General features: G+C 45.3%; 2 protein-coding genes across 5 annotated transcripts in view; one reads left to right on the top strand and one right to left on the bottom strand.

Moving 5' to 3' along the window:
• Positions 1 to 343: 343 nt before the first annotated feature.
• On the bottom strand, positions 344 to 6,117 carry LOC310837625 (uncharacterized protein). Of its 2 annotated transcripts, XM_083724520.1 has the most exons (4): positions 5,884 to 6,117; positions 4,105 to 4,249; positions 3,676 to 3,753; positions 344 to 2,353 (listed from the first exon to the last, which is right to left on the bottom strand). In XM_083724520.1, exons 1-4 carry the CDS (start codon positions 5,884 to 5,886, stop codon positions 1,029 to 1,031), a joined length of 1,551 nt encoding a protein of 516 aa, XP_083580646.1. In that variant the 5' UTR covers positions 5,887 to 6,117; the 3' UTR covers positions 344 to 1,028. The 2 variants fall into 2 exon arrangements, with proteins under 2 accessions (XP_083580646.1, XP_083580647.1); XM_083724521.1 differs by lacking the exon at positions 3,676 to 3,753 and having other exon boundaries at positions 909 to 2,353.
• Positions 6,118 to 9,300: 3,183 nt separating this feature from the next.
• Positions 9,301 to 24,401, top strand: part of LOC310837233 (uncharacterized protein) — a 33,181-nt gene continuing 18,080 nt past the window's right edge. The window contains exons 1-3 of one of the 3 annotated variants that reach the window (XM_083723428.1): positions 9,301 to 9,951; positions 12,164 to 12,333; positions 12,821 to 12,994. In XM_083723428.1, the coding sequence (XP_083579554.1) occupies positions 12,234 to 12,333; positions 12,821 to 12,994 (274 nt within the window). In that variant the 5' untranslated portion in view covers positions 9,301 to 9,951; positions 12,164 to 12,233. The remainder of the gene's footprint in view (positions 9,952 to 12,163; positions 12,334 to 12,820; positions 12,995 to 24,401) is intronic. The other 2 variants (XM_083723429.1, XM_083723430.1) reach the window with 2 other exon arrangements.

Genomic DNA, 24,401 nt, shown 5'->3' with positions numbered 1-24,401 from the left:
TGCAGCCAGGGCTGCGGCAACAAACAGCTGTGCAAGCCTTTGGGAGGCAGAGATGCGAGAGGACATCAGAGAGAGGAAGGAAGGGAGGGAGGGATGGGACAGAGGCCAGTGTTGCCCGTGGCACTCCTGACCATCCTTCAAGGCACACTGGTTGAAAACCACTACCCTAAGGAGTCTGGCCAAGCCTTCTCCCCCGACAAACTCCAACTTTCTACGCAGGAAGGAGATTGCCTCTACAGGCTCCCAAATGAAAGATTCTCCCACCTCCTGTCTCTGCCCTCAGATGGTGCTTTTCTAGCTGGTCGGGGCAAAATGAAGAGTAATAATAATAATAATAATAATAATAATAATAAATTATTTATTTCATAAAATTCCTACACTGCTTGATTGTAAAAAGAAGCAGCAGCACAACAGCTTCAAAGCGGAACATGAAAAAGATAAAATTATAAAATTATCAATAAGAAAAATTAACAAAAATAATGTGACAATTTCCAGAAGTTTATATGGCAATAGATTGAAAGCAGGTCAAAACCTGCATTAGCTTCCTAAGCATCTGGGTAGGCTTGTCTAAACACGCTGAACAGTCACCGAAAAGAGCACAGTATATCATAAAACAATTCCAGGCACCACAAGATGGTTGTTTCTGCACTCTGGTTTATTCTGTTCTGGTTCTTCCATGTCTAGTAAAGACTTCAGTTGCTAATGAAGTGCTGTTCACACTGAACAAATCTAGACTGTTTCTCCATCTTCGGAATCTTTTGTGTGAAGTAAGTTTGCTGCTCATATTTCATTCACTTAAGAGTTAGTTATCTGGTGTGAGTTCTCAGATGCAAAGTCAGGCCACCAATCCCACTGAAACACTCCACATGTTTTCATGGTATCTCCTTGGCGTGGGTTTTTTTACTCCTACAACTGAAACTCTTTCCACACTCTACACATGTATGCAGTTTCTCCCCTGGGTGGGTTTTTTCAGGTACTGTACAGGGAGATGGTGATGGAGACTGAAGTTCTTTCCACATACCATACATTTAAAGAGTCTTTCGCCTGTAAGGGTTCTTCGATGTGCAGTGGGTTCTTCGATGTAAAGTAAGGTGGTGATTCAGACTGAAACTCTTTGCACACACCATACAATGAAATGGTTTCTCCCCTGTGTGGGTTCTTCGATGCACGATAAGGTTTCCGTTCTGGCTGAAGCTCTTTCCACACTCCATACATTTAAATGGTTTCTCCCTGGTGTGAGTTCTTTGATGCAAAGTAAGGTTTCCACTCTGGCTGAAGCTCTTTCCACACACCACACATTTAAATGATTTATCTGCTGTGTGGGTTCTTTGATGTGCAGTAAGGCTTCCGCTCTGGCTGAAGCTCTTCCCACATGCCATACATTTAAATGGTTTCTCCCCAGTGTGAATTCTTTGATGTGCATTAAGGTTTCCACTCTGACTGAAGCTCTTTCCACACTCCGTGCATTTAAATGGCTTCTCCCCGGTGTGGGTTTTTTGATGCAAAGTAAGGACACTCCCAATACGGAAGCGCTTTCCACAATCTATGCATTCATACGGTTTCTCCCCTGTGTGGATTCGTTGATGTTCTGTAAGGGCACTCCTACAAGTGAAACTCTTTCCACACTCCGTGCATTTATGCCGTTTCTCCCCTGTGTGGGTTTTTTGAGGTACAGTGAGATGGTGATAGAGACTGAAGCTCATTCCACACACCATAGTTTTTAATGGCTTCTCCCCTGTGTGGGTTTTTTGATGTGCAATAAGGCTTCCACTCTGGCTGAAGCTCTTTCCACATTCTACACACTTAAATGGTTTCTCTCCTGTGTGGGTTCTTTGATGTAAAGTAAGATGGTGATTGAGACTGAAACTCTTTGCACACACCATACATTTAAATGGTTTCTCCCCTGTGTGGGTTCTTTGGTGTGCAATAAGGTTTCCACTCTGGCTGAAGCTCTTTCCACACTCCATGCATTTGAATGGTTTATCCCCTTTGTGGGTTTTTGTATGCTTGACAAGGTTACCAGCACTACTGAGGCTCTTTCCACATTCCGTGCATTGAAACGCTTTCTCCCCTGTTTGGGTTCCTTGATGTAAACTAATGCTTCCACTCTGACTGAAGCTCTTTCCATACTCCACACTGCTACTTCCTGTGAATTCTTCCTGTGGACTCAGTGATACATGGACATCAGTGTCCTGAGTAGTAAGGGATTTGGTTTTCCAGTTCTTCAACACATTTCCTACATGCTTTTCAGGTGATCGTTGATTTACAAATGTCTCTTTCTGTGCTTCATGCCCCACATTTTCTACAGACACCACAGATGGCTCCCCATAATTCTCACTCTTCTGCCCATTACCTGTTTTGAGGCAGAAAAAGAAAATGCAATTCAAATTACAACTCAGAAGCATAGACTCTCATTATGGATTGAGCCCTGTTCTCCACTTCTCTGAGTTTACCATTTTCAAGAATGTCCCCCTCCCTCCTTCCCTGCCCAGCTGAATCTGAAGTTTGCTTCTGAATATGAATATGTTGTCTCAAGACAACAACACAAGTCCCTTCCTGCTCCTCCTCAAACTTGCTGAGCTGTGTCTGCTCATCTCTCCCCTTCCTCAGAGCCCCATCCAACTGGATCTTATCCTTCAACCCAAATGACGAAATACAAAATAGCCAGACACTCCTAGTGCTACTACTGCCATGGCTCTCTTCCCAAAAGCAGGGAAAGGCAAGATCTTAGCTCTCCTGCTGAGGGATAGCAGAGGGGACACATGGACCCAACAGAATCCCCCTGGTACCGTGAAGAGGATCTCAGCTCAGTGGCACTACAGAGGATATTTTAATTTGGGGTGCATCTCAGCACATGGAAGGGAAACCTCAGCCTGGAGGCCGTCTCTGCTCTTTAGAAGACCCTGTGTGGGCAATATTATGCGGCTTGAGAGTGGCTTGCCTGTACACTGTGGGGCCAGAGGTATTTACAATGAATTTAAATGCGACCTTTGGACAGGAGCAGAGCTTCCACACACCCTTCTCTGTCCTCCATCCAGGCTGGCAAGAAGCCCCATCAGATTTCAAGGAAACAACCCAGCCAGACCAAAAACACTCAAGGAAGATGGGAAGCAGGTCAGGGTTTGGGGAGAAGAGAGTCCCAAGGGCCAGCTGGAAAGGTTTGAAGGCTGAATTTGTCCACCTGGTCCATTTAATCCAAGAGCCCCACAGGGGCCAACTAAATACTGATAGGAAGCCCAGAAGCAGGACTTATCTTCCTTGGCCCAGTATACCTGAAAGAGCATCTCCACCCCCATCGTTCTGCCCAGACACTGAGGTCTAGCACCAAGGACCTTCTGGCGGTTCCCTCACTGCAAGATGTGAGGATACAGGGAACCAGGCAGAGGGCCTTCTCGGTGGTGGTGCCCGTTCTGTGAAACACCCTCCCATCAGATGTCAAGGAGATAAACAACTACTTGACTTTTAGGAGAAATCTGAAGGCAGATCTGTTTCGGGAAGTTTATAATGTTTGATGTTTTATTGTGTTTAATATTCTGTTGGGAGCCACCCCAGAGTGGCTGGGGAAACCCAGCCAGATGGGCAGGGCATAAATTATTTATTTAGCAATATTAATATTAATAATAATATTAATATTACTGGAGCAAAAATGGCCCCACGACACAACTAAGCGCATACCTGTTGAGGTTTCCCCTTCTTTGGGTTCCTGGAGGAATAGATCTTGTTCTTCTTCCCAACAGGAACTGAGATCTGATTCTGCCAAGGAAAGAGTTAATATTAGCTACCTTTGGCCACAAAACCTCCAGCCTTTTCAAACCAATCTGTATTTTTGACCACAAAGGCAAAGAGGAGGAATTGCCATATCCAGATCCTATAAAGACATGCAATATGCACAGGAGTACTGTTACAAGGGTGTGTGTGGGTGTGTGTATGTGTGTGAATATATGGATGCTGCTTCGGAGAGCAAAGCTGCAAATATTGTACATACACATAAAGAGGGACCCAGCAGGCTATTCTTATTCCTACTCTGCATGAATAAATGGCACAAAAGAGTGGATTCACACCTTCAACATCTAGCAGTCCAGAGGCATAAAAATGTGCCCTTACCCAGAGAGGCCACCGTCTCATAATTCTCCTCCATGACTTCCTTGTGCAGAGCTCTTTGGCCACAATCCAGCAGAGCCCACTCCTCCTCCGTGAAAAACACAGCCACCTCCTCAAAGGTCAAGAGGGCCTGGATGGTAACCAGATTCTGGAAGAAGAAGAAGAAGAAAAGATAACTTTTTAAAAAGTTCCTTCCCTACTTGACACACAAGCAAGGGTAAAGTGGGCCACTTCTGGGACTCTCTCACCTGTTGCCACAAAGCAGAGAGCAGCTCTTTGATGTGAACTGTTGTGTATTGAGTCAAAGGATTTTATATCTGCATTATTATTGTCTGTATTTGCATTAGGGTAAAGCAACTGCCTTTTGGTTCCAGAGGGTACAGCTACTATTGGTTCATTTAAGCTGCTGTATTTGGATCCTCTGTCTTGGTTGCCTCCAAAAGGCAGGACTGTGATTGCCTGATATTGTTCCCTCCAAAATGTATCCTTTCTAGCTTGTTCCCTGTCCCTATAAATGTTGCTCTCCCCTCCTCAGTCTTCAGTCTTGTTGCTTTAATAAAGAAGTGTTACTAGAGAACTGTCTCCAGCATATTATGTCAAGAGAGCTGAAATCACAAACCCCACGTCACAACATGAACAATGGAGAAATAGATTTATTTAGGGTTGGAGACAATTACACAGATGGCATACCTTTGACTGGTGAACAAATATTAAGCAAAGCTAGACAACATCTGGAACTGGCTAAATGTGCCTCAAATTACACATTTTGTAACAAACCAAACAGTTACTGCACATGCCTCTAGACCCTAGACCAGGGGTAGGCAAACTAAGGCCCGGGGGCAGGATGCGGCCCAATCACCTTCTATATCCAGCCTGTGGACGGACCAGGAATCAGCATGTTTTTACAGGAGTAGAATGTGTCCTTTTATTTAAAATGCATCTCTGGGTTATTTGTGGGGCATTTTCCCCCCTTCAAAATAGAGAGTTGTGTTTATATGTTTGTTATGTTCAACATTTTGAAAAAAAAAAACCAAAAACTTATACAATACATATATATTTAAGGGGAGGGGGGAGAGAAGCAGGGACCAGTCCAGGGACCACAAGGGAGAGACAGGGAACAGGAAGAATGTCAAACTTTACATAGAAGCTTTGGAAAACCATGTCTTGGTCTTTAGGGGACGTTTAGCCTGGGTTTTCCCAGTCACTCAGCTTTGTGAGGTTTTAGAATCATATCCAAAATCTCTTAATGAGGTTTCATGGAAAACCTGCCTCTCTAGGAAGCAGGGGGGGGGGGGTTGGCAGGCGATTCCTCCTCCCCTCCCTGCAAACATAAATTCCCTTGCTCCCCCCCCCCAAAAAAGCTCTATTTCCCCATTTGCTTTGTGAGAAGGTCCCAGGTCCAATCCCTGGCAGAGGCAACGAAGGAGACCCCCCCTCCCAAAAAACTCATTATGTGAATGAAGGTTGCACAGTGTTATATTCTCCCCCCTTAACCCCATGGGAGACAAGATCCCTCATTATTACACCTGTTTACAAAGGGGGGCAGGGCTGTGTCTGAGGGTGCCCCCCCCCGTTATAACAGCCCCTCAGAGCAGCCTGGTGTCGTTAGGCCCGTTTTGCTAGAGGGGTTTTGAGCAGTACCATACGACAACCCTCAAGGGTAGTCCAGTGTCATTATCATGGATATTAGGGGAGGGGGCGTAGCTCAATGGCAGAGCAGCTGCTTTGCATGCAGAAGGAGGTGCCCGGTTCAATTCTACGATTCCTGAGGGCCAGCCTTACCATTGGGCAGCCTCAGGTGGTTTCCTCGGAGGGCAGGATCCAGGGAAGAAGCAGACTGGAGGCGAAGCCTGTCTCTCCCCTGGAGAGGAGCAGCAGCAGCAGCCGGGGCGGAAGAAGATGAATGACCAAGACGCAACGGCTTCAATGGGCTTCCAGCTTCCGGCTCCCCTGATTGGTTCGCCACCACCTCTCGCTTCTCTTCTGATTGGTTCTCTTTTTCCCGGGCCTCCATTCATTCTGCAGCGGCAACGCGGAGTGGCTTTTCGCTTTGCAGAGAGACGCGGGTTTTATGATGCTTAAAACAACAACAACAACCGGACTTACTCAGAAGTAAGCTCAGCTGCTTGTAATTGTGGCGGGGACCAGAGAGGTAGCGCGCCCTAGCTTTATATAGGCTTTTTAGAAGCAGCGCGTTTTAAGTCAGCCCAGGTGATTGCGATCCCCAATGAGTCCATGGGGCTAGCTGGGGGGGGGGAGTTGGGAAAGGCAGCTGCCCACCCCTAAATCAATAAAAGTACATAGCTAATCGAGGTTATGCCCCCCCCCAAAAGGCCTGTCTCCATAAACAACCCCCCTCACAAAAATCCTGCCTCACCCCATGCCAGTGGCCCTGAATGTAAGTGGGGATTTCTGCCCCCACCCCCACCCCACAGGGGAGCTGCAGAAAGACTGTTCTTGGTCAAGGGAGCCGTGGACTCAGAAAGATTGAAAACCACCGGCATAAGTAAACAAACAAACTGCAAAGCTCTTTTACATGGTATCAGCCCACCCCCAACTGCACCTCTCCCTCTGCCTTTTCTCTGCTTTTGGGGGTGGATTCTACCACCACCCCCTATTTCAGAAAAGATGGGGTTTGCATGGGGTGCTTTTAAGCAAAATGAGCATTGTTCTGGAAGAGAAGCGAGAGAAGGTGATATAAGTAACAAACAAAAAAACCCCTGCTCTTTTTGTTGGTTTCTGCTTCCTTCACTGAGCAGCGAAAGTGCTTGTCACAAGACAGGTGTTTACATTCTACAGTCTGTACTGTTGGAGTTTCCCACGGGAAAGGGAGACTGGATGTGACGTACACTGGTTTCCTGTTTTTCACTGTTCTTTGCAGTTTAGTGTGAGATTCTCTCCGTGCTTTAGAGGAGAGAGGATGCCTTTCTCTGCTCCGGCAGAGGCAAGATGTTTTTATGTAACTTACCAGCTTTGAAGTGTAAATAAAGTAATATAGAGCATGTTGGCACGTACTTTTCATCATTCCGCTGTGCACGGGACACTGCTTATCATCAACACTTTTTCCCTTATGGGGTACCCAAGAGCCCATATAGAGTCCTTTTGTAGGTTCTCTATCGGTGGGAGAAAATAACAGAGGCCAACCAGAGAATATTGAGAAGCAAAGCAGCTAGTAAGCCTGATCTTTATTAACTGTTGCAACAGGGTGCTCACAACCCACGCAGGAGGCAGGAGGGACCCTGAACTATTCTATGGCGCACAAGCCCTTATATAAACCACTTATAAATGCCATCTCCAACTCCTCGAAAGATTCCATCAACGGTGTCTCCGAAAATTTTTACACATCACTTGGGAAGAAAGGCGAACTAATACCAGTGTACTGGAAGAAGCAAAGATCACCAGTGTTGAAGCAATGATTCTTCAACATCAACTTCCTCTGACTGGTCATGTTGTGCGGATGCCTGATGATCCTCTTCCAAAGCAACTACTCTATTCCGAACTTAAAAATGGAAAGCGTAATGCTGGTGGTCCACAAAAGAGGTTCAAAGGCTGTCTCAAGGCAAATCTAAAAAAATGTAGTATAAACACTGACAACTGGGAAACACTGGCCTGCGAGCGCTCCAGTTGGAGAACAGCCTTTACCAAACGAAGACACTCGAACTCAGGATGCAAGGGAGAAACATGCTAAGAGGAAGGCACGCTTGGCAAATCCATACCATGATCAACTCCCGCCCTGAAACCAATGTCCCCACTGTGGAATGACATGTGGATCCAGAATTGGCCTCCACAGTCACTTCTGGGCTCATTGTTAAAACCATGTTTATGGAATGCAATCTTACTCAGCTATGAGGGATGGCCAAAGAAAAAGATCGACATTTGAAATTGCCCATCCTGGAGCCCAAGACACCCCCCCCATACATCATACATACATCAGAGAAGGGGTGGTCTGTAGTAGAAATCTGAGTATGTTGTTTTTCTCCTGTCTGCCAGGATAATGGATCAGTGGTTGCATTACCTGGGCAATTTGGCCACTCTTTTGTGATGTTAACTACTTAATTCCTGAATCCAGCTCACAGGCTCACCCTATTCATACACAGACAGGATTTGTGAATAAAGAGACAGTGGGGAGGCTTTTCCATTTCCTTCCTCTTTGCAGAGAAATATTTGAGGTGCCTGAAAGAGTCAAAATGACTTTAGCACTGTTTTCCTGTACTTTTTCCAGACATATGGTTTATATATTTATGTATGTGTTTGCGGGTATGTGGACGCGGGTGGCGCTGTGGGTAAAAGCCTCAGCGCCTAGGGCTTGCCGATCGAATGGTCGGCAGTTCGAATCCCCGCGGCGGGGTGTGCTCCCGCTGCTCGGTCCCAGCGCCTGCCAACCTAGCAGTTCGAAAGCACCCCCGGGTGCAAGTAGATAAATAGGGACCGCTTACTGGCGGGAAGGTAAACGGTGTTTCCGTGTGCGGCTCTGGCTCGCCAGAGCAGCGATGTCACGCTGGCCACGTGACCCAAAAGTGTCTCCGGACAGTGCTGGCCCCTGGCCTCTTCAGTGAGATGGGCGCACCAACCCCAGAGTCTGTCAAGACTGGCCCGGGCAGGGGTACCTTTACCTTTACCTTGCCTTGTACAGTTATGAACATTTTATATATGTAAGACATTAAAATTCCTATAGCACCCCTTTTTATTTCTTTGTTTTTATTATTCAAATGTTCTCCATTTAATGTGTGTGTGTGTGTGTGTGTGTGTGTGGTTGAACATGGAGCCAGGCCTGTTGGCCCTCATAATAACTTCGCTTTATTCGTATCCGTGGGTCTCTCTTCGGAGTCAAATTCTGCTGGGGGATTCCCCTAGGCTTTGCGGGGGGGGGGGGCTGGCACGCGGCATAGTGATTTTCAATCACGTTAAACCCTAAGAGTTTAAAATAGACAGTTAACTGAAAGACGGGATGTCCCCCTTGTTTGAGTCTGTGATGGACAGCAGAGCCAGGCCAGTCAGGGTGCGCAGTCTCTCAGAAATACCACCATGGGGCTGGAGCCTCGCTCTGATTGGCTCGCAAGACAGCGAGGGGCGGAGCCAGCCCTTTTGGAGGGAAAATAAAAGGAGCCATTTCTGAGGGAGTTTTCTGAGAGGGAGAAAGGACGGATTGGGAGAGGGATGGACTGAGGGCGGAAGGTGAGGAGAATCTCCACTGGGAGAGGAGTCCGGCGGGAATTCAACGGGAGAAGCTATGGGGAGGCGGGCGAAAGCGGAGTGTCCTTCCAGTGAGGAGGGGAAAAGGAGACCCGCCCCCCGAGCCAGGCACCAGGGCTGAGGGGATCCGCTGGGTCCGCGAGACTGACTGGAAATCCCTCCGGAGTGGCTGAGAGGGAGGAAAAGGGCCCCTCGCTCACGAACCCCCCCAGGTCTGGCTCTGTGGTGGAAGCAGGGCTGCGTCCCAAGGACTGAACGGGGACAAAACTCAGGGAAGGAGCAGAAACCCAGGGGAACATTTGGCCCCCGCTTCTAGAAAGCGGAACACCCGCCTTAATTATTATTATTATTTTATTTATCCCCCACCCATCTGGGCGCAGGACACTAAGCGGCATCTGAGCCGAGAATCACAGAGAACTCTGCACATGCCCTGGACCCCCGGATTCTGGGAGGGGAGGAGGACAGCCAGCCAGCCCGGGGGCTGTACTCAGCTTGCGAAGGGTTAAATCGAACAGAGCCGGAGTCCTAGAGAGGACCGGAAGTGGAGAGGCGGGGCGGGTCCTCCAGAGCAGAATCCCCTCCCTCCGTGCCCAGTCCCGTCTTTTCTCTCTTGTCTCCTCCCCGCGCTGCCTCGGTTTCCCTCCTGGGAAGAATCCGGTGAGTCTCCTCTCTCTTCCCCCTTGGGGTACCCATGGGAGAAGGGGGTCCCAGGGCTGCAGGGGGAGACGCCCAAGTCTGGGAGCAGGGGGTCCTGCCCCCCCATTCCTCCCAGCCCAGCCTGGGAGGGGGCGAGTTTCCATGGGGTCTGCAGCTCTGCTCTTCCTTGGCATCCTCTTTGGGGAAGGAGGGAGGGGTCTGGGGGGGAGGGCATGCCCCGAATGCCCCTTCCAGTGGAGGAGCCCCTGCCAGGCCGGCCTTTCCCCCTGCCAGAATATTCCTCCTCCAGATCAGCTCAGGTCTCCAGCCCAGAGCCTCAAGGGAAGCCTCTCTGGGCGGGGGCCACGCCTGGTGCCCCTCCGTGGAGAAAAGGGGAGAGCCAGAGGGCTGACCTGGCTGCACTGGGCTTGCCAGGGTTCAAGGGAACGGAGCTGCCTTCCTTGAGAGGAGAGGATGGAAAGCCGCCTGAAGGACCCCAAGATCTTGTCCTGAAGGGGGCTTGCCAATGCAGGGAGGAGAAGGAGGGGGCTCTGGGTGGCAGGTCTGCCAACTTTTCTCTCTCTGATCCCCGAGGGAGCTTTCAAGGATGTTTCCCATCCTGGAGTTTCTCTGCAGCTGCTGCTATTGCAGAATGTTTTATTCACATTAAACTTATAACTTCCACAGTGCGTAGGTAAAACTGGAACTCCCTCCCGCAGGAGCCAGGGATTGGAGAGGCTTTTCTAAAGGGAAATAAGACAATCTATACGGAATATATAGCAAGCTGGAGAGACTTTTCTAAAGGGGAAATAATCTATACATGGCAAGCATAATTGTGAATAATACTCTCTTAGCAAAATGTAAAATACAGAAGGGGACATTTATTTATGTATTATCATGAAGAATAAAGCAAGGATAAAAGACACCTACTCCCCACCTTCTGGGACAAAAGAGGGATTATCAGTCATTGTGTGGCTCCTACTACTAACAGGGGACATTGGTGCTATCGCAAAATAGACGAGTTCTGTCAAGCTACCCTAAGCCTTTGGGAATCTTGTCACAAGAGGAGCGTAAAGCTCACCTCTGGAGTTTTTGGAGGATATACATGCCTGGTGTTCTTAAGAACACTGCAGATTTAGGACATGTGGAAGATCTATACTTTGGTTGCTTCCGTGCCAGGGTGGGGGCCACATTTTGGGACTGTAGTCTTGCGAAGATGGTGTATAAGCACAGATGATATCTAAGGAGGAGAGGTGTATTAGTTTCCTGATATTTCAAAAATGTGGCATCACCGGCTCCTCTGCTTCCACATACAGATTGGGCCTCCATACAACTCCCGACAGAGGTGGATACGACTACAACATCTGTCTGGCTTGTGATGAGAGAGCTCAAAGATTGTGAACAGGGCTCTCCATACAGAGCACCTAGCATGGGGGCACCTACATGTAATATCTAATAACTAAGTTAGAACTAACTTAGTTGGTCTTTAAGGTGCTACTGTAAGGAATTTTTTGTTTTGACTATGGCAGACAAACACGGCTACCTATCTGTAAATGTAATATCTACTCTGCTCTTTTCTGCCCATGCTCTGGGGTTGCAGTTTTCAGGCTTGGGGACAGGACGGTGACTGGTTTTTGTACCAAGTTTTGTCAGTTATCCCCACTGAGTTCAATGGGATCTACTCTCAGGTCACTACTGTGCAGACCATGCCAGGCTTGCAAGTGGGGTGAGGAGCATACAGAAGAAATTGGAATCACTGGAGATGTTTAGAAATGGGGCTTCTCTTAGGTAGGGGCTGCCCCATTTGTGCTTCTCCAGGGGCAGGAGAATATCTAGGACAGGGGTCTGCAACCTTTAAGACAAAAAGAGCCACTTGGACCCATTTCCGAAGAAAAAAAAATCTGGGAGCCGCAAAACCATTGCGACATTTAAAACAAATATATCTCTGGAGCAACGGTCCGACAGCAGGAGGGAAGGTGACATCGGGACGGTGCGTGACTAACGCACGCACCGCCCCCATGCGACGTCACAGCCAGTACAGCGCCCGCCACAGTGGGGAGTGTCGGGGCACACAGTGCTCCTCCTCCCCTTGCTAGTATCTGCCCTGGAGCCGCGGCAAAGGTGTAAAAGAGCCACATGCGGCTCCGGAGCCGCGGGTTGCTGACCCCTGATCTAGGACAAGAGAATCCCTGCAGGGCCTCTGAGGCTCCCTTTGCTTTTTCCTCTCTCCCAGGACCCTGCAGCTTGTTGTGGCTTCTCGACTCCTCAGGAAGGAAGAGACAGATCCTGCAAAGCGTGGAACAATGGAAGGGGGAAGATGGACGGTTGACCTGGTCAGGTTGTCTCCTGCATCCCTTTGCGCAACCTCTGAGCGTTCCCTCCCAGGGACCTCCGAGAGATCTGGTGAGTTCCAGGGGAGGGGAGATGGGGACATGGATGGATGGAGCCAGAGAGGTATTGGGGCTTGCTCAGGGGGCACCATTTCGGGCTCCTCCGCCTGCCTGCCTGCACCTTTGTTATCTGCAGGCAATTTGAGCTAGGAATACTGTGAGGAGAATCAGAACTTGCAGGGTTAAACAGTTCTGCCCATGATCTGGGGTTACAGTTTTCAGGTTTGGGGACATTTTGGTACCGAGTTCTGTCAATTATCCCCACTGCGTTCAGTGGGATCTATGGTAGTCTCAGGTGACTACTGTGCAGACCATGCCAGGCTTGCAAGTGGGGTGAGGAGCATACAGAAGAAATTGGAATCACTGGAGATGTTTAGAAATTGGGCTTCTCTTAGGAAGGGGCTGCCCCATTTGTGCTTCTCCAGGGGCAGGAGAATATCTAGGGAAAGAGAATCCCTGCAGGGCCTCTGAGGCTCCCTTTGCTTCTTCCTCTCTTCCAGGACCCTGCAGCTTGTTGTGGCTTCTCGACTCCTCAGGAAGGATGATAGAAACGGATCCTGCAAAACTCATAAGGATGGAAAGGGGAAGATGGACGGTTGACCTGGTCAGGTTGTCTCCTGCATCCCTTCTCACAACCCCTGAGCGTTCCCTCCCAGGGACCTCTGAGAGATCTGGTGAGTTCCAGGGGAGGGGAGATGGGGACATGGATGGATGGAGCCATAGAGGTATTGGGGCTTGCTCGGGGGGCACCATTTTGGGCTCCTCCACCTGCCTGCCTGCGCCTTTGTCATCTGCGGGCAATTTGAGCTAGGAATACATCACAGCTCCCCGACCACCGCAATGTATTGGCAGCTCAAAATGGATAAAACCTGTACCGTGATTGACTGCTCTACCAATGTCAGACAACTTACCAATCCATTGGGCAGCACTAGAAGTCATGACTCTTGAAAGTAACCTGATCCTGGGCTTCCGATTTGTCTGCGAAGGGAAATGGCAAGGCGGTGCGAGTCGTCCGTCTAAATGACGACCGTTACCGGGGCTTTTGAGCAGTGAGGGTGAGTGCCAGGGTTAGACAGCCCACCCCCCAAAAGTGCTAGAGAGCAAATCTCGAGAAAACTCCATCCTAACAATACTTTTATTCCTTCTGGACAGTTCAGCCAAATTTCCACAGTTGAAGCTAGGGTCTATAAAATATTTCAGGACGTTTTTCAAGATTCTTCCAAATCCAAAGGCCCCCAAAACTTCAATCTCCTCCTACTCTCGGTTTTTTTGAATGGGGATGCAGATTTTATGAATGAAAGCACTGAAAGGCTTGAAAACATTGCTAATTCTTTTTTAAAAAACCTCTAAAAAGGCAAGTCCTACCAAAGCTTGGCAGGAGGACACTTTTCCATAACTGGGAGTTAATCCCAGGGAGGGGGAGGTGCCTGGTAAGAGCCTTAGTAGGAGAAAGCGGGGAGTGGAGGGGCCTGTATTGGAATAAAAACTGAAAGAAATAGCATATATACCATAGATTCCGGCGTATTAGGTGACTGAGCTTATTAGACGACCCCCGAAATTGGCAGCTGCAATTTGGGGGTTCATCTTATAAGCCCAGTTGCCTAATACACTGGGCAGCAACAGGGGGCGGTCTCAGCTCCGCACTGCGAGAAAGTCGTCCGGCACGGAGCTGAGCCCGCCGCCCACTGCTGCTGGTTTGGAGCCACCACCGCAGTAGCGGGCGGCGGGCTCTGCTCCGCGCCACCCATACCCGGCGTATAGGGCGACCCCCGACTTTGGAGAAGATTTTCCGGGGTTCAAAAGTCGCCTTAGATACACTGGAATCTACAGTATATTCGATTACAATTACCATTTGGATTACAAATCTAATTTGAATTATAAATACGTCTGGAAATTTTTTGGACTCACAGTGGAAATATTTTGGATTACAAGACACATTGTGGATTATAATATAACTAGAAGCTTGCCAAGTGCTAATCATAATCAAGGAGACAATGTAACAGTAAGTTTGAACAATGGTAACTATTAGACTTTTGTTGTGGCCTGCTTTTTTATTCTTTTTTTTGTAGATTGTGTATAAAGATGATTTTGCCCTCTTTTCTCTCTCTTTTTTTTTGGGGGGGGGATATTGTGGAACTTTTATAATTATGTAAGTTTGAAAGTGTTACAGTAGTACAGTAAGTTTGAAAGTGTTAACAGTTTGGTTTAAAAGGGTATATATTAAGGTTTAAAAGGGTGTATATTAAGGTTTAAAAGGGTGTTTATTCAGGGTGTTTATTCGTATTTGTTTATTCAGGTTAGTATTTTAGGTTAGTATTTGTTTATTTAGGTTAGTATTTAGGTTAGTATTTGTTGTGTATTTGTTGTTTACTGTTGTTTATGAAGGAAAATGTATAAATAATAATAATAAAAAAAGGGTGTGGGAATTGGATTGGTGGGAGAACTGTTGTATACAAGGCAAGAGTGAGAAAAAGACAGGAGGGTCAAGGAAGTATTGAAACCTGATATCAATTCTAAGAGGAGCAGGAATAAATTATAAATGGAAATTCCCGGAGGGAGTTTCCTTTACTTATAGGAGAAAGAGATTCAGATTATTGTCAGAGAGTCAGGTACAGGAATTTCTGGATAAACAAGGCAAAGACCCAGAGTTTCAAAGCTCGGGGAGAGTTCAGAACCCCCTTTGAGATGCACAGAGATGAACTGGTGAAGACTGAAAGAACAAGGCAAAAAAGCAAATCTTTTAAAAATGAATCAGATCATCGCAAATCTTAAATTACTAACCTGGCATGTCAATGGCCTTAACAATAATAAAAGGAACAGCGTGTGGCATGAGGTTTTAAAATGGAATTTGGATATAATTTGCCTACAGGAGACTCATGTTGCAAGAAAGCATGAGAAAATCTTGAGTAATAAGAATTAGGGAGCGAATTTATTGCATCAGATGTTTCCAAAAATCATGGAATTGTTTTGTACATAAAACCTGCACTTGAACCACAATTAATTCAAAAGGATGAGAAAGGGAGAAAATTAATGGTACAAATTAAAGTTGAGGGAGTAAAAATAATTTTGGTAGGGATATATGCACCAAATGGAAATAAATAAATAAAAATTCAGGATTTAGAAACAGAATTGCTAGAATTTGCAGATGAGAAAATAATAGTGCTGGGAGATCTTAATGGAGTCTCATCACTAGAGAAAGACAGAACGATCAGGAAGAAAGACACGAAAGAAGGTAGACTTCCCAAAACTTTTTTTGAAATGACAGAAAATGTAAAATTGATAGATATTTGGAGAATTAAGCATCCAGTTGAAAAACAATTCCCTTTTTTCTCTCATGTTCATGGAAGCAGCACCCGACTGGATGTGGTTTGGGTCTCTAATTAGAGTCAAGAATCAAAAAAATTGAAATAGTTGCAAGAACAATGTCAGACCATGATTCTATAATTATGGAAATACAGAAAGACCATGATTCTATAATTATGGAAATACCTTTCAGTGGAGACTGATTGAAGAAATATTAGATGATAAAATCTTTCTGGAAAGGACAAAAAAAGACAATAAGTAAATATTTTGAACAAAATTTGAATAATTTTGAATAAGGGACAAAGGTGAGAGCTGTTTCCTAGTTCTGCTGGATCTCTCAGCGGCGTTTGATACCATCAACCATAACATCCTTCTGGACCGTTTTGAGGGGCTGGGAGCTGGGGACACTGTCATACAGTGGTTCCGCTCCTTTCTCCTGGGCCATGTTCAGAAAGTGGTGGTGGGGGATGAGTGTTCAGACCCCTGGGCTCTCACCTGTGGGGTGCCTCAGGGTTCTGTCCTCTCCCACATGCTTTTCAACATCTATATGCAGCCGCTGGGAGAGATCATCAGGGGGTTTGGGCTGGGTGTTCATTAGTATGCGGATGATACCCAGCTCTACCTCTCTTTCAGATCAGAACCAGTGAAGGTGGTGAAGGTCCTGTGTGAGTGTCTGGAGGCGGTTGGAGGATGGATGGCGGCTAACAGATTGAGGTTGAATCCTGACAAGACAGAAGTACTGTTCTTGGGGGACAGGAGGCGGGCAGATGTGGAGGATTCCCTGGTCCTGAATGGGGTAACTGTGCTCCTGAAGGACCAGGTGCGCAGCCTGGGAGTCATTTTGGACTCACAGCTGTCCATGGAGGCACAGGTCAAATCTGTGTTCAGGACAGCTGTTTACCAGCTCCACCTGGTACGTAGGCTGAGACCCTATCTGTCTGCGGACTGCCTCGCCAGAGTGGTGCATGCTCTGGTTATCTCCCGCTTGGACTACAGCAATGCGCTCTACGTGGGGCTACCTTTGAAGGTGACGCGGAAACTACAACTAATCCAGAATGCGGTAGCTAGACTGGTGACTGGGAGTGGCCGCCGGGACCACATAACACTGGTCTTAAAAGACCTACATTGGCTCCCAGTACGTTTCTGAGCACAATTCAAAGTATTGGTGCTGACTTTTAAAGCCCTAAACGGTCTTGGTCCTGTATACCTGAAGGAGCGTCTACACCCCCATCCTTCTACCCGGACACTGAGGTCCAGCTCCGAGGGCCTTCTGGCAGTTCCCTCACTGCAAGAAGCCAAGTTACAGGGAACCAGGCAGAGGGCCTTCTCAGCGGTGGCGCCCTTCCTGTGGAACGCCCTCCCACCAGATGTCAAAGAGAACAACAACTACCAGACTTTTAGAAGACATCTGAAGGCAGCCCTGTTCAGGGAAGCTTTTAATGTTTGATGTATTAGAGTATTTTAATAGGTTTTTTTGGAAGCCGCCCAGAGTGGCTGGGGAAACCCAGCCAGATGGGCGGGGTAGAAATAATAAATTATTATTATTATTATTATTATTATTATTATTATTATTAAGACCAAATTCCAAACAGTCTGGGACTCTAGCAAAGTGGTGATGAGAGGCCTCTTCATTCAAGAAGATTCAGGTAAAAAGAAGGTAAAAGAAAGAGATTTTACCTAAAATAGTAGAAAAAGAAAAAGAATTAATAAAAGCATTAGATAAAGAAATAGTAAAGCAGGAGATAAAATTTTACAATCACAATATACATTGGTAATCAATGAGGAAATAGCATGGAAAATTAAAAAACAAAACAAAAATTCTTTGAAAATGCTAATAAAACAGGGAAACCTTTGGCATGGCAATTGAGAAAAAGTGAACAAGTAACAACTGAGAAACCAAAAGAAATAAGGGAGCCCTTTGTAAAATATTTTACTGATCTTTACAGAAAAAGATCGGAGGATCCAAAGATAATAGAAGATTACCGTAAATTTCGCTCCATAACACGCAGATTTTTCCTCCTAGAAAGTAAGGGGAAATGTCTGTGTGTGTTATGGAGCGAATGCCTACAGATGGCGGGGGAATCTGCTGCAGTTGTGAGCAGTCCGTGGCTCGCTTTGAAACAGCAAAGCGGGTGTAAGCGGCTCCTGTCAGCGAGCTGAGCTGAGGAGGAGGGAGAGAAGCAGAGCGGGGTTGGCTGCTTTAAAACAACCCCGTCCTCTATGTTCCTCTCTCCTCCCCACTGAGCTGCTAAGTAGCAGCAAAGCTTTTCAGCCAGCCTAGCTGGGAGGAGGGAGAGAAGCAGAGCGGGGTTGGCTGGTTTAAAACAACCCCGTGCTCTCTGTCCCTGCCTGCAGTTTTTTGCTGTCCGATTTTGGATTAGCCACTGTAGGGGCTGTGTGTGTGTGTGTGTGTGTGTGCTTGAGCTATCGTTCTCCTCCTCCTGCTTCCCGTTCACTCTCCCTGCGCCCCTGCGCTCTCCCTCCGACTTTAGAATTGACACTCTGTGTCTGTGTGTGAGAGAGGGCTCCTTCTCCTTCTCTTGCTTCCCGTTCACTCTCCCTGCGCCCCTGCGACTTTAGAATTGACACTCTGTGTGTCTCTGTGTGTGAGGGCTCCTTCTCTTGCTTCCCGTTCACTCTCCCTGCGCTCTCCCTGCACCCCTGCGACTTTAGAATCGACACTCTGTGTGTGTGTGTGTGTGTGTGTGTGTGTGTGTGAGGGCTCCTCCTCTTGCTTCCCGTTCACTCCCCCAGCGCCCCTGCGACTTCCAGTGCCCTGCGACTTTAGGGCCAGTTCTTTCTCTGTGTGTGTGTGTTTTGACCTCACTGCGCTTGTTGGGGGAGAGTGTTGGTCGCAATTTTTCTTGATTTGTCTCAGAGTGGTTACTATCATGGTTTCCTTGCCGGGGAGGAGGGAGAGACGCAGAGCCTGCTTGTTCTAAAGGAGCAAATCCGGAGAGGAGCCTTTCCTGCATTATTAGCAGCATCCTTCTCCACACCCCCCACGCGTGCTCCTTGTCCCTTGAGTTCTTTTCCTTCCCTCCCCACTTAAAACGTGGTTACAAAGCACGGATCCACATGGATCCTCAGGATGTTTGCACTAGGTCACCCCAAATTCACCATCAGATCACATAGCATATCCATGGCTACAGCCTGCACCAAAAAACACACTGTTTCATGGGGCCGCAATGGCGCAAAAACGTGGTTACAAAGCATGGATCCTCAGGATTTTTGCATTGGGATACCCCAAACTCACCGTCAGATCACATGTCTGTGGCCACAGCATGAACCACAAAAATCATACATCCACTGTTTCGTTTAGAATATTTTTTTCTTGTTTTCCTTTTTTTTTTTAATAAATTTTTATTGAATTTTAAAGAAAAACAGACAAAACATCTCAAATTTCATACCCTTATTTTCGTTACCTTCTTTCATTGACTTCCCCACACACCCCTTACCACCTTCCAATTTCGTTAATTATCTCAGCAAGTTATTTCTTCTCATCTCTTAAATACACTTCCTATCTTTTCTTACAATTTGTCATTTTTACTTGATCCGGTTTTACTTATCCAATTTTACACATTTAATCCTTTTTCTAAGGTCGGCCCAAATTCTCTCCCACGGATTCCTCCCTTTTTGTATTTAACCAAAGATCATAATATTTCAATTCAAAATCTCAGATTCTTATTACTCTATTCTCCCCTCCCCCCCCCTGGCCCGGTTCCTGTCCCTTCCCAGACCAATGTCCTCAAAAGAAAAAAACAGTTTAGCCCGGATTCCTCACATCAGAGGCCCTTAAGCCCCAGTTAGTCTCTCTCCACCAGTTTTGTTGGTAGTCCTTTTTGTTGGCCCTTTCTTCTCGAGGAAGTTCTGTCACAAGCCCCTCATATTTTCCTCCTTCCAAATCAGTCAAAAACAATTTCTGCCCAGGATCCACCGATCTCCCATGCTCCAGTCTAAGGAAGAAGTCCCCATCATACTTATTTACTCTTTTATAGTCCATTATTCCAATTATTGCAGGGGTTTCTTCTTTTATCTTTCTCTCCTTTTGCAGATTTGTAGTCCACTGGTCATCTTCTTTATTTCCTTTGTTCCCAAAGGTTACAGGCTCTGGATTGATGCTCTCCACCTGGGTTTCCTCTTCTCCTTCTTCTTCTTTTTCCCCCAGTTCCAAAGTTATCTCTTCTTCTGCAGCTGCAAAGTTTTTTTCCATTCGCTTACTGCCATCAACAGAGTTGTTTAGTTTAAGATTGAAGGTCACCAGCTGTTCACTCATAGCCATACTTTGCTCTTGTAGAATTCCCACAAAAGAAAACATTTTCTGTATCTCTGCCAGTAATTTTCCTTCAGCAGCCATTGCAATGTCTTTAGTTTCCTCCAGGGGGATTTCCATCATAATTTTTTTCCAACAGTCTGTTACTTTGTTAATCAAAATTACTTTGTTTCCAGTCAATTCAGTTTAGTTATAACACTTTTAATCCAAAAAGATATTTGTTACACAGTTCCAGGCCTTGGCCAGCCGTTTGACAGCTCTTTTGACAGCTGTCAAACTCTTTATTCCTTTCCTCGGGCTCACACGCAGGGCACTCCCGGGATCCCAAAAAGGTGGGGGGTTAGCCAGGCAAGGAAAACTTCTGAAATTTCTCTCTCCTTCTCTCCAGCACAGTAACTTCTTAGTCCAATTCGTAAAAGTTATATGTTTAAACACCAAAGTCTTTCCGCCTTAATACTCCTCTCCTTGCTTTAAAACTTTTGGTGGGGGGGGGGAGTGTGGACTTCCTTTTTAACACGTCCCCCGATCGTACTCGAATTCAAGGATAAAAACTTTAGTGCCGAAATTTCATTTTACTCACGGGTTGCTTATTTCAGTCCAAATTTCAGGAAGAAAGACAGCGCTCTCCGGCAATGGCTCGCGGCTTCGCTCCGCCGAGGTAGCGATGAACTCTCAGCACCGCGCCACTCTCCAGTCCACTCCGTAGCCTTTAAAAAGGCTCTTCGCGGGTCGGGGAGGGCGTTTAAGGTGCCCACCGAGTTACCAGGTCCGCAGGCTTCCGCGCCTGCGGTTTTTAAGGGTCCCCGTGTCGCCGGCACAGCAAGACCCATCCTCGACGGAGCCGATTCCCTCCGGAGCTCGGAGGGAATCCGCCATTACTCGTTCGCGCTATCCCGGAAGTCCCCTTGTTTTCCTCCTCTAAAAACTACGTGTGTGTTATGGTCAGGTGCGTGTTATAGAGCGAAAAATATGGTATGTTAAAAATAGTGAACTAGCAAAGATAACAGAGGACCAAATGAGGATATTAAATACAGAAATTTCAATCCAAGAAGTAATTGAGGCAATGGAGCCAGTGTGGTGTAGTGGTTAAGAGCGGTGGTTCGTAATCTGGTGAACCGGGTTTGCGTCTCCGCTCCTCCACATGCAGCTGCTGGGTGACCTTGGGCCAGTCACACTTCTCTGAAGTCTCTCAGCCCCACTCACCCCACAGAGTGTTTGTTGTGGGGGAGGAAGGGAAAGGAGAATGTTAGCTGCTTTGAGACTCCTGAAGGGGAGTGAAAGGCGGGATATCAAATCCAAACTCTTTCTTCTTCTTCTTCTTCTTCTTCTAAATCAGACTATGGTAGGGGAATCTCTAAGGCCAGATGGAATAACAGCAAAATATTATAAAAAATGGAGTGAGCAGCTTGTGAACCCTTTGAAAGACACAACGAATGAGATTTTGAAAACGGGATGTTCCTGAAACATGGAAAGAGGCCTATATAACTTTGATACCAAAGCAAGATTCGGATGTGACATTAGTAAAAAGTTATAAGCCGATCTCATTGTTAAATAATGATTATAAATTATAAATTATTTGCCTTTGTTTTAGCAAATAGAATGAAAGTGAGAAATGAGAAAAAAGCAGCATTAATGATTACAGATGCGGAAAAATGTTTTTTGGAGCTTCATGAAGAGGGTGATGGGAGAGATGGGATTTGGAGTAAATTTTAATAGCGGAATGCAAGCTGTTCACTCAGCTCAAAATGCAAAAATAATTGTAAATTTGGTGATAGCGGATAGATGCAGTATACAAAAAGTATACAGTATACAAAAAGGAACTAGACAAGGTTGCCCCTTGTCACCGTTGTTGTTTGTTCTGGTACTGGAAGTCTTGACAAGAAAGATAAGACAAGATAGAGAAGTAGTAGGAATTAGAAAGAATGAATACAAATTAAAAGCATTTGCAGATGACTTGGTAATAACGGTAGAAGATCCAAAAAATTCTCTCCCAAAAGTAATGAATATAATACAAGAATTTGGTCAAGCTGCAGGATTTAAATTCAATAAAAATAAAAATAAATTGTTATTTAAAAATATTAGAGAATCAGAAAAGAAAGAAATAACAGAGATGGTAGGGACAGAGGCATATAAAAAAAATATATTTAGCAGTAAGGATAACATCAAAAAATAGAAATATTTTTAAAGACTATTATGAAAAAAATTGTCAGGAAATTTTAAAAAACTTGGAAATGTGGAACAGGATGAATCTCTGTTTAATGGGAAGAATTACAACTATAAAAATGAATGTACTCCCAAGGAATTTGTTTCTTTTTCAAACTGTTCCAGTAATAACAGGGAATATGTGCTTCAAAGAATGGCAGAGAGAAATATCAAGATTTGTCTGGAATGGGAAAAAGCCAAGGATAAAAAATAAAATATAGATTACATCTGGAACCACACACACCTTGGTGGATATCACCGCAGGGGGAATATGCTATTAAAAAATTGAATATGAGGACAAATTGGCCAACATATAGACAATTATTGGAAGAGGAACAAGGGAAACTCAGATTAAGATCCTATGAAGACATACGGCAATATGAAGCTGACAGATGGCAGTATATACAACTTAGAAGTATATTCAACTCGGATCAAAAGAAAGGACTTGCAAAAGCGGATTCGAAATTTAATGTCACAGTGACACAGAATAACAAGAAATTGTTATCAAAAACATTTTTTTTTTATTGGACTGGGAATTGATGGAGGAAGAAGTGAAAGAAACAATGTTTAAATCGTATCAGGATCTCGGACATACTATCTAGAGCAATGGGAGAAACTTTGGCGAGAGGATATACGATTTACTGCCCCTTATACAATTAAAGAAAATTTTGTAAAGATGTTCTATAGGTGGTACTTAACACCAGTTAAGTTGGCAAAGATATATAAATTGAAATCCAACCTCTGTTGGAGATGTGGGGGAGAAATAGGAACAACAATACATATGTGGTGGAAGTGAGAGGAAATTAAGAAATTTTGGATAGTGGTACATGAACTAAAGAAGATGTTGAAAATATAAATAACAAAGAAACCAGAGATATATCTCCTAGGATTGATAGATGAAGAGATATCATGGGGGGGGGGGGAAAGATTTTTTCTATATGCAAGTACAGCCACTAGAATAGTGATTGCTACTAGGTGGAAGTCACAGACTATACCCACAAAGGAGGCATGGATTTGTAAACTATATGAATATTTAAAATTAACTGCTATAATAAGAAATCAGTTGAATCAAAAATTTAAAAAGGAGTGGAAATGTTTTGATGAATATATGGCAAAATATTGCTCAAAAAATGATACACTAATATGCCTAAATTAAAATGGTAAAGACTGAATGGAAGAAAATTAGTAAGGAAAGATAATAAAAATATATAGATGATTTGAGAAGGTTGTAGAATGCAAAGATTATTATAAATTGTATAATGTGGAGGAAATCGAGTGGGTGCGAAGTGGAAGGAAGGAGAAAATAATAAGATGGATTGAGGATATATAAATGTAAATGTATGGGGGGATGGGGAAGAAATGGTGTTGGCTTTGGTACATCTGTATTGTAATATGTGAAAACTAATAATAATAATAATAATAATAATAATTATTATTATTTAAACAGATGTGAAAGAAAGAGGCGGACTCTCACTTCCAAACTCAAAATTGTATTATAAAGCAGCATCCCTAATTTGGATACGAGATGGATCAAGCTAGAAAGGGAGGAAATAACAGACTTGGAAGGACATGATAATAGGTTTGGATGGCATGCCTACCTCTGGTATGGAAAAGCAAAAACACCCTGGTGGCTATCACCTATTGAATTTCTATCACTTAAAACATGGGGGGGGGGGGGAGTGGCCAACATACAGAGAATGGCTGGTTGAATAAGAGGGAAAGTTAAAATTGAAAGAATATGATGAAATAAAAGAACATCCTCAGAGCTGGTTGCCTCATAGACAATTAAAGGATATCCTTAAAGGGGATAATAAGAAAAGCTTCACATATTCGGTTTCCAAATTCCAAAAGGAAGTGATAGAAGAAAATACAAAATTATTTAAAAAGGCATACAACATTCTTTTGGAGTGGGAAACCAAAGATGAAGAAGTAAAATCGGTAATGATTAAATGGCCGCAAGATATAGGCCATAATTTGAGGATTGGATAAAATTGTGGAAAGTAAATTTAAAATTTACAGATTGTATATTATTGAGAGAGAACTATATGAAACTGATGTATAGATGTTATCTATCACCTGTCAAATTAGCAAAAATGTATAAAAATGAAAAGAATGGAAGGTACATTTTCTCGTATGTGGTGGGATTGTAAAAAAGTAAAAGCCTGGAAGGGGGCAAGTTTCAGGAAGTCTGCAGCTCTGTTCTTCCTTTGCACCCAGGCTCTTCTTCCTCTTTGGGGAAGGAGGGAGGGGTCAGGGGGGAGGGCATGCCCAGAATGCCCCTTCCAATGGAGGAGCCCCTGCCA

Source organism: Podarcis gaigeae (genome assembly GCF_964106915.1).
Source record: "Podarcis gaigeae genome assembly, chromosome: 2".
Taxonomy (NCBI): Eukaryota; Metazoa; Chordata; class Lepidosauria; order Squamata; family Lacertidae; genus Podarcis; species Podarcis gaigeae.
This window is presented reverse-complemented; position numbering and strand designations above follow the sequence as displayed.

What these genes read in the sequence shown, in the direction of transcription:
- LOC310837625 (XM_083724520.1), bottom strand. An exon ending in TGAGACGGTGGCCTCTCTGG is followed by an intron (nt 3,754 to 4,104) that starts GTAAGGGCACAT and finishes TTTCCTTGGCAG; the next exon opens with AATCAGATCTCAGTTCCTGT. An exon ending in AGAAGGGGAAACCTCAACAG is followed by an intron (nt 2,354 to 3,675) that starts GTATGCGCTTAG and finishes GCCTCAAAACAG; the next exon opens with GTAATGGGCAGAAGAGTGAG.